This window comes from Aythya fuligula, chromosome 16 (assembly GCF_009819795.1).
Source record: "Aythya fuligula isolate bAytFul2 chromosome 16, bAytFul2.pri, whole genome shotgun sequence".
Lineage (NCBI taxonomy): Eukaryota > Metazoa > Chordata > Aves > Anseriformes > Anatidae > Aythya > Aythya fuligula.
This window is the reverse complement of record NC_045574.1, coordinates 1,800,136-1,816,095: the sequence shown is the minus strand read 5'-3', so window position 1 is coordinate 1,816,095 and position 15,960 is coordinate 1,800,136. Positions and strand designations below refer to the sequence as shown.

Sequence of the window (15,960 nt, the reverse complement as noted above, 5' to 3'; positions counted from 1 at the left end):
ATAAATAATCCTCTTTTCCCCCGTCGCCAGGGGGTGATGGGGCAGGGGGGGCATGGAGCGCTGCCGCAGCCCTACAGCCAGCCCACTTGGTTGGATTTGAGTCCCGTGAAGCACATGTTGTTGGAGCAGACCCCGCCGTAGGAGGGCGGGCAGGCTGAGCACGGCCTCCCCACCTTGTAGGGCGCCTCCCCGATCCAGTTGCCCCTGGGAAGAGAGGAGAGCAGCATCGCCCCTGCACGGCACCCAGCGCAGCGTGGCACAGCGCGGTGCGGCCGGCTCCCCGCGCGCACTTACTTGATGGCGTAGTTGCAGACGAGGAGGACGGCGCGGCGCCACGTGCTGCCCCAAACCCGCACGTTGCTGCAGGCGTGGATGGCGCAGCCCAGCCTGTTGGAGGACGCCCACACCATCTGTGCCAGGACAGAGAGCGGGTGGTCAGCACTGCCAGCTCCAGCCAACGGGCAGGGACCGGGCCCTGACAGCCCCAATTCCCTAGGGGGGTGCTGTGCCCACCCTGGCACCACTCGGCCACCCGAGGGTGGCTTCTCGATGTCCCTTTTCTGTGCCCACCCAGCACCAGGACACACTGCCTGAAATGAGCAGCGGGGTCTGGTGGTGTCTGATTGACCCGACCGAACCACCAAAGCTCGCCCTGAAGCACTGCCAGCGGAGGCTGCAGGGAGGTGAAACTCCTCCCGTGGGGACCAGAACCAGAAGGCTCCTCCTAAAGCCGCCGAGGGCTGAATTTCTCCCTTTAAAAATGTGTTTTGCCCATTTGTAGCCCAGACAGCCCCTGAGACCCCCCCGGGGAACCACACCGGGACCGAGGCAGCTCTGCGCTCCCAGACAGCCGCACAAACATCGCAGGGGCTCAGCCCCAAGGCGGGGAGGCAGAGGGAGGCTTGGAGGTTTTCCACCTCGTGCTGGCAACGCGTGGCCGGAGGTGCCGCGGGATGAAGGGGCTGCATTCACGGGGCCGGGCAGCGCCAAGAAGCCGCTCTGCCACGGAGGTGATTCATGATCGGGCAGAGCGGGAAGGGGCTGGTTGGGTTTCTTTTGCTTTTCAAAGCCTTCGAGGTGTTAGGGGGGTAATAAGGAGAAAGTGAGGGCAAAGTGGGGAAAAAAGCTCCTGGAGCGAGCTTTGTGACTCAAACCAAACAGAAGCAAGGATCCGGTCCCAGAGGAGGAGGATGCAGAAATGCGCGTGCAGGGACCGCTGTGAGCACCTTCAGGGGCTCCATCGCCCCCAGCACAAATCCAGCCCCCCCCGTTCTGTGTGAGCCGGGGCTCGGGGGGGCTCTCACCTGGGTGTAGTGGCTGCAGACGGAGCCGCTGCACTTGGAGGGGCAGCGGGGGTTGCACTCGCGGGGGTGCGGGAAGGAGAAGTGCTGCTGCTCGTGGTGCCACGAGCGCACCATGTCCACCACGGAGCGGTACCTGCAAAGGGAGCCTGCGGTGTGGGCGGGACGCCCCGCTGCAGGAACCACTGCTCCCCAGGCCAGAGGCAGCGGCTCGGAAGATCCAGCCCCCACCGGAGCACCAAGTGCTGGGAGCCAGCTCCCGGGGGCTCCCCGGGGGGCCCTTACCTGCCCGAGTGGATGGAGAGGTTCTGCCCCACGTACTTCATCAGCTGGGGGGGGCCGTGGTCCCACACGCACTGCACGGCCCACGCCTCCGCCGCCCTGGCCAGCCGCTCGTCCCACACCTGGAGAGGGGGAAAAGAAAGAGCGGTGGGGATTTGGGCTGCTAGAGGTGGGCAGGTGGGGAAACCCACTCCTTGTGTTTGGAGAGGGGGATCTGAACCCCTCCAGCTGCCCCCAAAACCTGGCCTGCATGTCAGTCTGGAAAAGAGCTGCGGGAAGGGGGCAAACTGCTCTGGGGATGAGCCTCAGCCGTGCCCAGGAGAGGGATTTTGGAAGGCAGGGATTTAGGCCAAGCACGAAGCAGCGCAGGATGCCCCAGGCACATCTGACCTGCTGTGTGCTGAGCCTGCTGCTCCTCCAGCAGCATCCAGGGACCTCCCGGCTGCTCCCAGCTCCATCCCGGGTCTGCTCCCACCTCCCTCCTGGATCTGCTGTCCCACCCCAGAGCCCTCGGGGACCAGCTCAGGAGCAGCACATGGCACCAGCTGCTCCCGGTGGGATGGAGACACCCGAGGCACGTCCCCCTCTGCAGGTGTGGGAGCTTTCTGCTTCACAGGGTACCAGAAAGACCCTCCCTGCTCAGTGCTAGAGGAAGGATGGGGATGTCAGGGTGCTCCATGCTGTAAGGAGCTGGTCCATCCCCAGCCAGGTGCCTGAGGGCACTGTAGTGGTGCCAGCAGCTTTATTCCCTCCCGCAGCATCCCCATGGGGCACCTGCAGACACAAGCAGGGCCAGGCAGCCTCCCTGCAGTGCTGGGACTGCAGGAAAACCCAGCTTGCAGCAGGAGGAATGGCCCCAGGGGCAGGGAAATCAGGGACCCACATCTGCCCTGGCACGGGATGTGCCGGGTCGCATCCTGCACCCGCTCTGCCTCTCCTGGAGGAAAGCTCTGGGCGCACATGGGTCCGTCCTGCACCAGGGGTGCAAAACACCCCCGGGATGAGCCACAAACCCCAGCAGCCCCCTGCCCCGCGGCACAAGCAATGCACACTCACCATGTACTCCATGTTGGCGGCCGGGGGGGACACCTGCGCCCGCACCTGGTTGTGGTAGTCCAGGATGGCGCTCACCTCGCGGGGGGCCAGGGAGCGGCGGCGGCGGCCGCGGGGCACCCCGGTGCCAGGAGCCGGCCCCGGCCCCGCGCTGCTGGGCGGGGACAGGAGCTCGGTGGCGTTGGGCAGCGCGAAGGAGCCGGCCTCGTGCGCCAGCCAGCAGAGCACGCCGGTGAAGCAGAGGTGCAAGCGCAGCCGCGGCATCGCAGCCCTGCCAGCCGGAGCGCGGAGCAGAGCCCGGGTCAGGCTGCAAGAGAAAACACCGCCCGCACCTCTGCATGCAGCCGTGCAAGCCCCTGTCCCCAAAGAAGGTGGAAAAGGGTTTGCAAAAGGACAAAAGTCCTTTCTGAAATCGGTCTTGGATCACCCTGCTGACCACCCGCCGTTCCTGTGCGCTCGTCACGGTAACTTCACCAGGAGCGGCAGGGAGCTGGCTCGCTTGTCTTGGTGTTTCTTTTAAGAAAAAAGCAGCGCAGACTCTGCCCCAGTTGTTTCGGTTATCCCAGCTACCTGCCAGACAGGGCTAATTAGGGGCATGCAGAGCTACTCGCCCTGTCACTTCTCAGGTGCTGGGCATGTAGAGAAAATCCCCTGGGCAAACAGAAACCTCACACAGGTAAAGAAACACCCAGCAACTTCTAAAAGCATCGGCGAGAAATCCTAACAAGTCCTTATCTTGGGGCAGGAGGGGGAGAAAAATAAACCACCGCAAAACCAGAATGATTAAAAAAATAAAAGGCTGGAACCTCCTCATCCCTCAGCGCTGCATCTCCTGCATCCCCCACGTACCTTGAGGACCGAGCCACGGGTCCTGAGCGCGGGGCTGAGCACAGGGAACCTGCTCGGGGCACGTGTGCGAGGGATTTAACCCAGCCAAGGCGGGCAGCCCGCGGCAGCGTGACGCAGAAGCTGCATCTTAGCTCTTCCCCCCGGGGAACGTGCTGAGGTTTGGGAAGAGCTCTGCCCGGCGGTTTATAGCCAGCTCCCCGTGCACGCCTCTTGCACACGCAGCCACCGCCGGCAGGCAGGGAAGCTGCTCTTTGGCTGCCGGGTGGTTTTTTGTTTGTTTTTCGTGAGATACCCACAGGGAGAGAGCCCCAGGGATGTGTGTCCCTGCCTGTGTCCCCCACGGGGGTCTGGCTGGGGGGCTGCAGCCAGGAAAGCAGGCTGGGTGCAGGGGTTTGCTCCAGCAAGGCAATGTGGGGAAGCAGGGGGACCCCAGGGTGCTGTGAGCTGGTGGCAGAGTTGTCCCTTCCTTGGGGGACACAGTCACTGGGGTGCACGTGTCCTCAGGCCAGCAGCGGTCCTGCACAGATCATCCTGCAGCAGCAGGTGTGTGTTCCTGCAGCACCCGAGCAGTCAGCATCCCTGGGGGGTGGCTGAGTGGTCACAGGGCACCGAAACACAAGAGCCCGTAACTGTTGTGGCAGAGACAACGAGCGGAGAAGCCTGGCACTGGCTGAGCACCCGCAGCAAACCCACGCTGCAGCACAAGGGAAACGGGAACGTGGGGAGCACCAGGAGTGTGCATGGAGTGGGAATAGGGTGCGGGTACGGAGCTGGTGTGAGCCACCAACGCAGCCTCCCCCTGCTGTGGGGCACTGCTGAAACACACCCCAGGTAGCTTTCTGCCAGCACTTGAGTTTTCCTGGAATCCGCTCTCCTGTAAAGTAACTGGAGGTGCTGCGGGCCCCGGGGGTGGAGGGAGGTGTGTGCAGGAGGGATATCCCCGTCTGCGCCCCAGGGAGCTGCTCACCACATGCAGCCTTCCCAGGGCACTGGGGCTGGTTTGCAGAGGGGGTTTTTCAGTGATTTATTGTTTCACAAAAGACAGAGCCCTGCATAATGAATGCTCGCCCAGTGCCATGAACTGCAGAGCTCTGCATTTGAGGAAATAGCTTTTTTTTCCCCAATGTGCTGTGCCTTGCTTTGTCGGAGAGGTGAACCTGCCGTGGTCCTGCAGCCACACAGGACAGGCAAGGGGCTTGCCTTGGGTGCAGAGGGAAAGCGCTGCTTGATCAGCACTCTGCGAGACAATCCGAATTCCAGGAACTGGAGGGTTTTGTGTCCCTGCCAGGGGTAATATCCTGCAGCCCAGACTGGCCGGGCTGCCAAAGCACACGGCATCTGCAGAGAGCAGCTCGCAGGGCGCCAAGAAGCACACACACTCAGCTGGAGGCAGCAGCGCCGGCGAGCTCGTTTTAGTGAGCATTGGGGAAAGAAAGGAGAGAAACCACCGGGTTCGCAGCCCTGTCTCAGCAGAGATGTGCTCGGATGCTTTTTGGGCTGATGCACCTAGCAGGGTTTCTCTGGCACATCTGTGTGGCTCCTGGTCTGGGGCTTTGGGCATCCTCCACCGTGCATGGAGGTGGCAGGGGTGACACAACCCCACGAGGGGTGGCACAGGGCGGTGCTGGGGACCTGCAGAGCTCCCCAGACCCTGGCACAAAGGATGGAGGTGCAGTGGAGGCAGCCGGACCCTTAGCGGGTGCAACAGAGCCAGGCCACCCCAGCGCCACCTTGGCAGGGATAGAAAGGGATTTGGGGTCTCCTGACATTGCCAAAGCCTTGAGGCAGTCAAAGGCTGCTCAGCCAAGGGCTAGGTTCCTCCTCAGGGAACATGGAAGGAAATTCTCCTGACTTGCAGGTCAGAAGAACTCGATCTTCGTATTTTACAACATGAGAAAGCCCAGACCAACCCTCGCGCATTTATTTGTGAACTTTGGAGGTAAACACGCAGTTAAGCTGTCACTGAGACTCTTTCTTCAGGACTCCCATTTTAAAAATGACTCCTCCAAAGCATCCACACTGCTGGCTCCATGTGGCAGGGCTGTCTGGCACCCTGCTACCACCCCGTCCATGTGCCTCGGCTCCTCCAGGCTGAGGTAATACCAGGATTTCGCACCAAAAGCCTGAGGGAGATGTCCCACTGCTCCGGGCGAGGATGAGGAGGGCAGCAGAGCCCTGCCCTTGGGGAGTGAAGCAAAACCCATGGCCTGGGGGCATTCAGGCAGCGGTGGCCAAACGCTGCCCACCAAAGGGCAAGGCTGCCGGGCTGCCAGGATCCCAAGTGATCTCTTTGGGAAGGAGCAGGGTCACACACACCGCCTCTCCTGGTGTGCCCACGGCTGTGACGAGGATGCGGGGAGCTCCTGCCAGCAGCGGGGCACAATCGGCGCCTTTCAACGGCGAGAAATTTTTCTGCCGTCTCGAGAAACGAAGCTCTCTGAAGTTGAAGCTGCAGACAGAAGGTTCTTGCGAAGGTATTTTTTACAGTAACCGGGCTAAGTTTAGAAATCCACTTAGCAAACAGCACAGCAGCTACTCGAAGCCCAGCTCAAAGGCAATTTGCTGTTACTGTTTGCCAGCAGCCCTGCAAACGTGACAGGGAGGTGAATATCTGCAGTTCTTCACCACGCCTGGTGCTTGGTGTCTGCATGTCCAGCTGCCGGGCTTCGTGGCAGAACCACATCCATCCTTTATTTTAGCCCATGTTCAGCCTCTGTCCCGTCCTGCTGGTGCAAAGGGGTCCAGGTGGGAGCTCCCCACCCCTGCCACTAGCCAATGATGCCCGGACCACGGCCAATTTCTGCTGGTGGCCACCCCACGCTGCCGCCGTGCACATCCAGAGCCCGCAGCATCCCCTCTGTCCCTGTGGCTGCTGCGCCCGTGCTGGGGATGTGAGCACAGGGAGCAGAAGCAGCAGCACCCACCGGGGCTGCGCATCGCTGGGTGCCACAGCACAGGGGCAAAACCCACCCCACAGCCGACAGCACCCGAGGTCACTTCTTTCCTTGGTGTCTGGCGCAGGCAGCGCTACCTGCGTGGTGGTGCCGGGGACGTGCTGCAGCTCAGCTGGAGGGCTGGATCCCAGCTGGCCAGGGGCTGTGGGATCGCAGCCCCAAAAGCCCAGACCCGGCAAAGTGAAGTCAGGACACCCTGGCAGCCTCCCCGTGTAATTTTCTTGCTGGGACGGGTGTGCACCGCAGCTTGACTGGAGCCCCTGTGTGTTCAGCGTGCTCACTTTTTTTTTTTTTTTTTCCTAGACCAAAATTAAGATAGAAACTGAGCACCTGGCACTGGCTCACAGGCGGATTTCTCATGGCCGCACAGGGAGGTCTTGTTCCCGTTGTTCCTCTCCTTGGTCACCTCCGTGCCCAGGTGGCCCTGGCACCCTCTACCCCTGCTCACTCCCCCCACAGCACCAGCAGTGCCCTCCAGCATCTGCAGCTTGTCCGGGAGAAGAAAAGGGCTGAAACGACCTGCCAGGAGAGGCAGGCTTGGAGCAGACCATGGAGGGACACAGCTCAGCAGCTGCTGGGTGCCCAGGGGCATGGGGGCTGAGCTCACGGCTGCAGGATGGGGGCTTCGGGCAGACAGGACTGATGAGTTAAAACCCTTCACGAGGCTGGGAAACTGCAGGGTCCAGCACCTCCAGTGCTCCCCGTGGAGGTGCAGAGGCACAGCAGGGGCTGCCCCTGATTCTTTCGGTCTCCCGAGTGGCACTGGGCACATCGCTCTTCATGCACAGCACCACGTCTTTGGGGGGTGCTGGTGCCCAGCACCATGCAGGAGCTGATCCCATGCCCCCAAGGCAGCACAGGGTGGGATTGCTGTGATGTCTGCCTGCTTCTAGCATCAAAGCTGAGAAAAAAAAAAAAAAAAAAAAAAAAAAAATGCTATGTTTTGCACAGATTTATAAAGTCTCTTGCTTTACCTGTGCACCTTGAGGACTCCTGGCTTGTGCCAGCAGAGCAGGCGCAGCCTGACAGACACCTCATGTTTCCAGCCCTCTGCTCTCCCGGAAAGATTGCCTGAGCCTTTGCCAAGAAATCTCCCTTTTCTCATGGGGCTCCCGAGCTTTCCCACGTCCAGATGGCTGGACCCAAGCCATCAGATTTCTGCCTGCCTGGACGAGAGATTTCTCAGGTTCAGCTGTGGGGGCTCAGATGTTCGCAAGGACCACTTTGCTCAAAGCAGGACAGTGGCTGGAAAAGCAGAAAACGAGCCCTCAGGGTGCTCCTTTCTGCCTTATTTCTTTATTACCTGCCCCATCGACTGATACTGATGCAAAGAAAGGAGCTGTAGGGACGTGAACTTTAACTGAACGCATCCAAAATGGGAGTGATGCGCTCTGTGCCTCTCCCAGCACAGAGATGCTTCCCCCGCGCTCTTTTCTCCCCTAACCAGGGGACACACAGACTTGTGAGCCCCTGAAAAGCCCAGAACTGGAGCAGCTTGGCTGAGGACAGATACCTTATCTCCCGAGGGCCTGGGCGCTGCCAGCTGCGCTCAGCCCGCGCTTCCCAGCCTCCGGCCTTTGAAGTACAAAGGGAGGCGAACGGGCGGATTCCTGCAGCTCATCGGCAGCTCTGGATGTCACTGGGGCTGCGGGACAAAGCTCTGGCTGTGCCCTGTGCCAATGCATCTGTGCTGCCGTGGCCCTGCCCCAGTGCCAAGAGCAGCGAGGAGGGGACGGCCATGGGGCTGGGTGCACGCGGGGCTGGAGCCAAGGGAAAAGGCACCCTTGGGGCCGGCACATGGCTCCCAGCTTGCCTCAGATACAGCCCTGGTGCTTCCTTTTCCACTTGTCTACAGCCTCTGCTTGTCTACAGCTTGTCTACATCTGGCTAAAAGTCAGGGAGGGTGGCGTTGCCCCAGGGCCACGGTGGAGCAGGGGGGATCGGCCACCAGCAGCTGGGGTTTGGGATGGGGGAAGGAGCCTTGCCGCCTCCTTCTGCATGTGTCTCATCTGGTGGTTGGCTGTTTTTAGCTTTTCCCTTGCCTTTTTTCTTCTTTAAGATGGCATTTTTGTGCTGTGCTAAGCAAGGGGAAGGCCGGGAGCACTGGTAGGGTTTGGTGTCTCAGCCGATGGCAGGGTGTCTGCAGCACAGCCCTGCTTCCACACTCCACACCTCAGGCCCCCTGCGTGGGCCAGGGGATGTCAGAAAGTGGAACTTCATAAATTCCTGGAGGCGTTATCTGATGTTACAGCTTCTGGCACCAATAGCTCGCAATGCCCACCGCTAAAACCTGCAGGAGCAGGTGGGACACGGGAGGTGTGCGCTCAGCCTCCGCGAGCAGCTGACGCCAATCTGGAGTAATGGGGGTGCGAGGAGGGGTTACAAACCAGAGCTCTGCTCCTCTCCCCTCCTTTGTGCCTGAGGACAGGACCTTCCTATGCCTACCAGCCAGCAACTGAAGGAGATGTCTGTGTGAGTTCATGGCTTGTGGTGAGGGGAAAACCTCCTGACCTCCTCGCTGCAGTGCTGGGTGTCTGTCTGCCTCCTGGGGAGGTTCGGTAAGCCCCAGGGCTCTGTGCCTGCCAGATCATGCAGATGACTTTTGAGGGGATGAGGAGGCTTAATTGACCCTGACAAATATTTACCTGTTTCCCTGAGTTTACAGAAACCTTGCTCTGGCCACAGCTTTGAAGTGGAGTTCAAAGCCCCAGCAATGCCCACGTCCCTGTGGGTGCGGGGATGCTGCTGCAGGACGGGCCCTGTGCTGCTCAGTGCTGGCATCCCCCGTTCTCTGCACACTGGGGGAAGAATGGTTTTCTGATTGTTTGGAGCCTATGTTAAAGAAACAGCCCTAAAATGGACTTTTTTCAGCCCAGTGGCAGGATGCACTTCTTGTGTGTTTTTTTCCTAGCCTCTGAATCGTGTCAGCGGGGATGGGGTTGAGTCACCCATCTGTGGCAGGCTTCTATTTAAGAAAAGCAGCTTGTTTGAGCTGGACAAACAAACACTTCTGGAAAGAACCTGACTGCTTTAACTAAAGCTGTTAAATGCTCGGATTTAAAGCACTAGGATTTGGCTGTAATTCTATTTCTTACAGAACCTAGAGGAGAAATATGCTGAAGAGTTCTTTATTGTAAGAACAGGCAGCAGGAGCACACTTGCCATCCCTGCGCAGCTCTGGGCTGTTGGTAGGATCTCGATGTGGATGCAGTTTGGTGTCCATCCTAGTGGAACTGGCTGGGGACCCAGAGCTGCCTCCCTGCTGCTCGTGGACACCATCAGCGGGGTTTGAGTTGGACTGACACCCATGCCTTCACCCCAGCTTGGTGAGGAGCAGACAGGACCCTGGTATTCTGGGGATGCTCTGCTCCTGGTAGACTGGGATGCATTTCCTTGGTGAGAGCAGCTGGCTTGTTCCTCTTGATGTCAGGAAGCTGGGTGAAGTGAGTGCCCTGCCACCAGCTGGTGCCCAGCAGTGAGAACTCACTGGATGCCATGGGGAAGGTGCAAGGATCTTGCTCACCTCCACACAGCAAGGCAAGCTGAGTTGCATGCCACAGCCAAACGAGTGCTTCTGAGCTCCTACAGACACTAAAGGAAAGAGCCTGGCTCAGAAAAAAATGTGATGAAGCCAAGCTCAGACACTAGTACAGCTCTGGCTTCTCCTTCAGGTAAGTGCCTTAGCCATCATCCCAGTCCTGAGGACAGCTCAGTGCCTCTGTCTGTCACCCCACTGTCCTTCCAATAGTACTCGTGGCTGGTTATCACGCTGGAACTCCCCAGCCTTGGGCATCCTCCTTTCCCCTTCTGATGCAGGCTGAGATGTGGAGCAGCTTGTGGTGGAAGAGCACAAATGGGGGCAGCAGGAGGTGTTCAGCTTGCTGAGCGCAGGGAATAGATCGGTAAGAAACCAAACAAATCATTAGCAAAAATAAATGTGTAAATTTAAACTTCTTAACTACAGCCAAATTAAGACTAGGACAACCCTGAGTCCACTGGCCAGTCAACATATGCTTTGATGTTTTCTGTAATTATTATTTTTATCTACAGAGCACTTCAGTAGGGATTATTTTCAGGGCGAATTGCATCACATTTCTAGCTGACACTTATATAATTAACTAAGCCAGTAAAGCACAGATTAAATATTATGTATGCATATTTATTTTTTAGCTTTGCATTTAATATTTGTAATTACATATTTGACTAAAGCAGCTGCAGCTCATGTTATGTGGTTTGTTGTGCCAGTTATCCAGCCAGGAAGCTGGAACTGCTAGCTGTGGTCCCTGCAGCTGATCAGCATAAAGGCAGCTCCAGGTCCTACACCTGAATGTAAACACATGAGCTAAAAATGCACTAGTAAAGTCTGAAAAGTTCATATTTCTGAATTTAAATTCATAAGTACAGATCACTTTCTTCCCGTATTTGAGCAGTTACAGCAAGCTGTTTTTTCTTTAAAAAAAAAAAAAAGTCTGTATTTTTATACAGTAGCTCAAAGGCCACCCATGAAGGACTTCATGGATATTGTGAATTTTGCATGAAGTTTAACCTGTGATTGATAACCACTATAGAAAGCAAATAAATGAAAGAAACAAATAACACTTCTAGCACAGGACTACCAGAAAAGTTAATCTAAGTGAATGGGAGTTGCTTACCAGTAGCCATGCTTCTCTGAGAATCCTGTTAAGTGTGTGTGTGTGGGGGGGATACATCAGCTACTGCGAAAAGACAACACAGAACCAACTTAATTCATGTATGCAGGTGTTTGGGAGTGAAGATTTTCTTTGGCAAACACAAAAAGCACGTATCATCTGCTGTGCAAAAAGGTGAATGCAAACCTGGCCAGCTATTTCAGCAGGGAGCTGTACACAGCCACCGCAGCTGCACTAGGTCAGGTAATTACAGAAACATGACTAATTAAGACCATTTTATGCGCAAGTGCACGTATACTTACATGAATCAGGCATTTTTAGGTGTAATCTCATCCCCATTTCATCTGCTAATGAGCTGCTTTATTCTCTCTGTAGCAAGAATAAATATTTCATAGCTTTGTGAGCTCTGGTTATTTTTAAGCTGTTTAGATACTCACTGTATCTCTCCGCAACCTCACATTATCTCTGAGGAAGCAGGAAAATGTAACTGCTCCCATTTCTTACCTGGAATATGGGAATACAGAGGTTAAGGAACCTGCCTATGGCTTTAGAGGGAGTTTGTCAGAGCCACAAATTAAAACCAGACCCTCTGAATCCTTGCTTGGGGCCTTAATCACCAGACCATCCTCTTCCATAAATTCAGACCTGTCATTAGTCTGCCCTACTGAAATCTGGCTGTGCAGAGCAAGGAACATAAATATTTTGTAGCAGTAGGTATTAATTTGTAGTGTTAGTAAAGTTTACTCCATTGAAAACTGAATTGGTTCTTTATTAGGCTTTGCCCTGTATCCCAAAATATTTTGATCTTTGGGTATAACCACCAGCTATGCTGAAAATTCCCTTCAGCTAAGATCATACCCTTCCGATTCATCTGAAAAGAGTTTGAGGGGAAATGTGTGACTTGCAGAGGTTTTAAAGCTGGGCCCAGTCTATACAAATTACCTGGGGCTAATTTCCATAACTTTTTCCAACATTTTGTGGGTTTGGGGATGAGGAAAGGTCTTTCCCATTTGTTTGAGCAGACACACAGGTTGTGAATGGCCGTTTTCTCTGTCTCTCGATTTGTCTTTGCTGCTGCAAATAATGCAGCATCCGGTCACAGAAGTGAGAAGCCTTTGGTTCTGCAGAGCAATGATGAGGTGTGCTGGTGTGAAGAGCATCCCTCACCATCAGGGACAGGCAGCGAGGATCCAGCTCAGTGTGATGGGAAGGCTGTGGTGACTCTGCTCTGGCTGCATTTCAAAGGCATCACTGACACAGAAAGGAACAAAGCATACTTTTTTTAAGCTGACAGTGAACAGAGAAGGCTGCAGAACTGAAAGCACTGAAGTTGAAGGATGGTAACTCAGCAAAGGGCCAAAACTATCTTCTACTTCAAGCTTAAGCTCCTATTAGGCAAAGAAAATACAGCACAGATAATGCTTATGTAGCACCTCTCATGCAAACATCCCAGCACACTTAACAATCAAACTCAAACACAATCAATCATGGAGATGTGAGCAGCATTCACCAAGGAAAGCAGAGCAAGCAAGGCTTGGAAAGGAGGGGTGCCACAACCACTGAGAGCCTGTGGTTTCTAAATGGTTTCCATCTGGAAAGTGCCTTGTGGATGGAGAGAGCTGGGGTAGATGGTCCCCAGGGTGAAAAGCAGGCAGGTAATGATGGACAAGCAGATGCCACCGGGTTGTAGGTATTGTTCTGAGACAGGAGGGCAAGCTGGGAAGACGGGGAGTCTCCCAGGTCCAGACGGGTGCCTTACTGGGGTATCTCAGACCCATCAAGTGTGCAACCACAGGCAGTGTGCTCTGAAGGGCACCTGTTGTCCTTGTCTCCTCCTGATTCCAAGTGAGGATGAGGTGCAAGTTGTGCCCGCGTGCTACCACATCCATGGCAAAGAGACTGAGCCATGTGGGCAGGTGAGTGGCTGTGCTGAGCTCCAGCACGACCCCCGGCCCAGGTGCCTGGGGAGCGCTCCCTGAAGCACATCTTCCCTAAGGGTAGATCAGCTGGTGAGAGCTCACCTTAGCCCAATCTCAGGTCAGAGAAGAGCCAACCTTTCCTGTGTTTAAAATATATATATATATATATATGCAGGGTTTTTTTGTTGTTGTTGTTTTATTTTTATTCTCTAGGCATCTTTCTGTGATTGCAACAGAGTAGTGGACCCAGAAATCATACTATGACTGAGCAAAATGTCACTCAGACAAAAAGGTCTGGCAAGAGCTGTGAAGGGTCAGGGTCTCTCTCCACTAACTGCACGCTGAGGTTAGGTGACTGTTTCCAGATGATTATTCTCAATTCTGCAGAAGGCATCCATGTCATAGTCTTGCATGAGAAAGGCAAGTTTCCTTGCAAAGTGAAATGGATGATTAATACAATTGCTAGAACTAGATGAGTTATTTTAAGTGTAATGTAATTATTTTAAATAATATTAAGAACAACTCAGTGTCATTGTTCTTGCTCCAATGAATAATGGAACACCTGCTAAAACATGGAACTTTATGACCATGAAAGATTCCCTCCAATCTGACACGGCTCAGGAGCAAGGACACTCTCAAGGCATATTTGATCTCATTTCAGACCTCTGCTCAGGATGCTGTGATTTCCACGTTGCAGGTCCAAATAATTGCCCAAAGCTTTGGGCAACTGGGCATGCAGGGGCAATACTCACCAACTTTGTCTTGGGCCTTGGTTCATGTTAAACACTTTCTTCAAACGGGGAGGAAAAAAAAACAATGGTCTTCATCAAATAGTCTGGAAGTATTCAGCTTGAATCAGGCAGTGACTTGGTGAGCTTAAGGAAAAAGGTATGAAAAAAGGAAAGGACAGCCAGTTTTGTTATACCTGAGCAATTAATTGTTTGCTATTGTTTATAGCCGTCAAATACTAATTTGCTGTCTGTGAGAACATTTTGGGAACCTTCTACGATTGCCCTAGAATAAACCCCATTTCCTGGTTATGAGTAAAAGCATTTTCTGCAGTTTTGAAATATCTAAATCCTGCTTCTGGTTTTTTTTTTAATATTTTTTACTTTTAATGAGGGAACTACACTTGGTTTCTCAAAAGGACTGTTGGCCTTGGCCGGTGCATGTGGCAGCATATACATGGTATGAAAGTACAGATTCAGTCTAAATCTGCAGGACACCTGGAACCCAGTTGAGCTTTGCTCACTGCACTTGCTAGAATTGATGATTTATAGAGATAATCCTCAGACATTTCAAGCTGGGCTGAAGACAGACAAATTTCCAGCCCATGCCATCAATTCCATTCATCTGTAACAGGTGCCAAGCTTATGAAATCCTCCTGCAATGTGGTAGACACCACAGTATGCTTCATTAACAGCCAACCAAGCAACTTGCCATCTCCAGCTCACAGGCACTGAAAACAATCTGGAGATCAGAGACCCAAACCTGTGAAGCAAAGAAGGAAAAGTTTCAAAGGCAGCTGGACTCCCACAGGAGGGGATTTAGGCAGACAATGCTGGACTCTGTGAAACCTGCTCCCAGACCCTGTTATCCTCACTCATTTGAGTGAACGCAGCTGTCTGTCTTTTCTAATTCAGGGGTACAATGCTGTGGCTAGAAGTGCTAGACGTGGCCATGTCAGTCTTGTTAAAAACAACATACAATAAATTGCCAAATGCCATTTACCCTGGATAACCTTCTTAGCTGAAACTGTCCATATCTGCTGCAGTTGCTTGTGCGTCAGTCGACTTTGATGTATCCTTCTGCTCTTTCAGCCCAGATGTTGTCATAGATTTGCTGACGATGACTGCAAAAAGGCTTTGAAATGCACTCTGGCAAGAAATACTTTCCCATCCTGTCTCAGATAGGGTCTGCTTTCTTTTCACCTCACATTTTTTATTACTAAGGCCATTCAGATGAATAAAGGCTCTTTGTTCATTTAGCAATTTCTCTGCTTGCTGATGGCATTTTATTTTCCAAAACGTAAGTTGAAATGACATCTGCAGCAGCTCAATAGATGAAGCAGGTCTCAAACACCATAGTGACAGACTGCCAGTGCCTGGACACTGTTGCTCTCAGCAGTATGAGCAGTGCAGGAGTCTTACCAGAACACTCTTCAGGCACAGAAAAAAAAAAAAAAAAAAAAAAAAAAAAGTTCAAAAGTTACATGTTAGCATGTTTGAGAACTTCTCAAATTCTCTCTCATACTATGGAAAGATACTCTCTTTAAGGGAAGCTGTGCATGTTACTCTACAAGGAATGGATGTTCATTTATGGTGCGTAGTATAACCCTCTTGATGCCCTGTTCTGATGTTCTGGTCTGGAAGCCACCTACCCATTTGGTAATGGCTGTAAAAAGTAATTTTTGTTCTTGTTTTGATACATTAGGGTGGGAAAACAATGCTTCTGAATATGTAGTTTACTGACATATGTTGAGGATCTTGCTGTTTGAGCAGCATTTCTCTCATTATACGTGATAGATTTGGAGCTTGTACTCCACTTTACACCATTGAACTGAACCAGGCATGCTGTGCCCCCAGATCCCTGGTTTTCTGTGCTTGTTTGCAGCGAGAGGTGGGGCTGCTCATGTCCCTCAGCTGCACGCCCAGCATGGGAACTTCTTTAAAGCCAGATGGTGACTTGTGGCTAGAAACCAGTGCTTTTTGTCCACCCAATTTTAATGTTGTGTTAGCATCCCTGCAGAGCGCTTTCTCCCCCTGCTAGGATCACTCAGCTCCTTCAACAGACACATCAGCTACAGCAGCCAAAAAGCCCTCAGAGCTTTACGAGGGAACCTCGAGGGGATTAAGCCCTGCCCGCCCCTGAGCCGTCTGTCGGGGGCAGGAGCACCCCTAGAGCTCAGGAACCCACCCGCGGCCCGAAGCAGGGCGCCGGGCCCCATTCCCCC

At 53.9% G+C, this 15,960-nt stretch overlaps 1 protein-coding gene across 1 annotated transcript; it reads right to left on the bottom strand.

The window, feature by feature from the left end:
• Positions 1–71: 71 nt before the first annotated feature.
• R3HDML (R3H domain containing like) lies at positions 72–2,900 on the bottom strand. The gene is made up of 5 exons (XM_032198655.1): positions 2,640–2,900; positions 1,587–1,705; positions 1,305–1,437; positions 295–410; positions 72–204 (listed from the first exon to the last, which is right to left on the bottom strand). The coding sequence occupies exons 1-5, from the start codon at positions 2,898–2,900 to the stop codon at positions 72–74; spliced, it is 762 nt and encodes a 253-aa protein (XP_032054546.1).
• Positions 2,901–15,960: the final 13,060 nt, after the last annotated feature.

What these genes read in the sequence shown, in the direction of transcription:
- R3HDML (XM_032198655.1), bottom strand. Translation starts at nt 2,900, where the DNA reads ATGCCGCGGCTGCGCTTGCACCTCTGCTTCACCGGCGTGCTCTGCTGG. An exon ending in CCGCCAACATGGAGTACATG is followed by an intron (nt 1,706 to 2,639) that starts GTGAGTGTGCAT and finishes CCCCCTCTCCAG; the next exon opens with GTGTGGGACGAGCGGCTGGC. An exon ending in CTCTCCATCCACTCGGGCAG is followed by an intron (nt 1,438 to 1,586) that starts GTAAGGGCCCCC and finishes CTCCCTTTGCAG; the next exon opens with GTACCGCTCCGTGGTGGACA.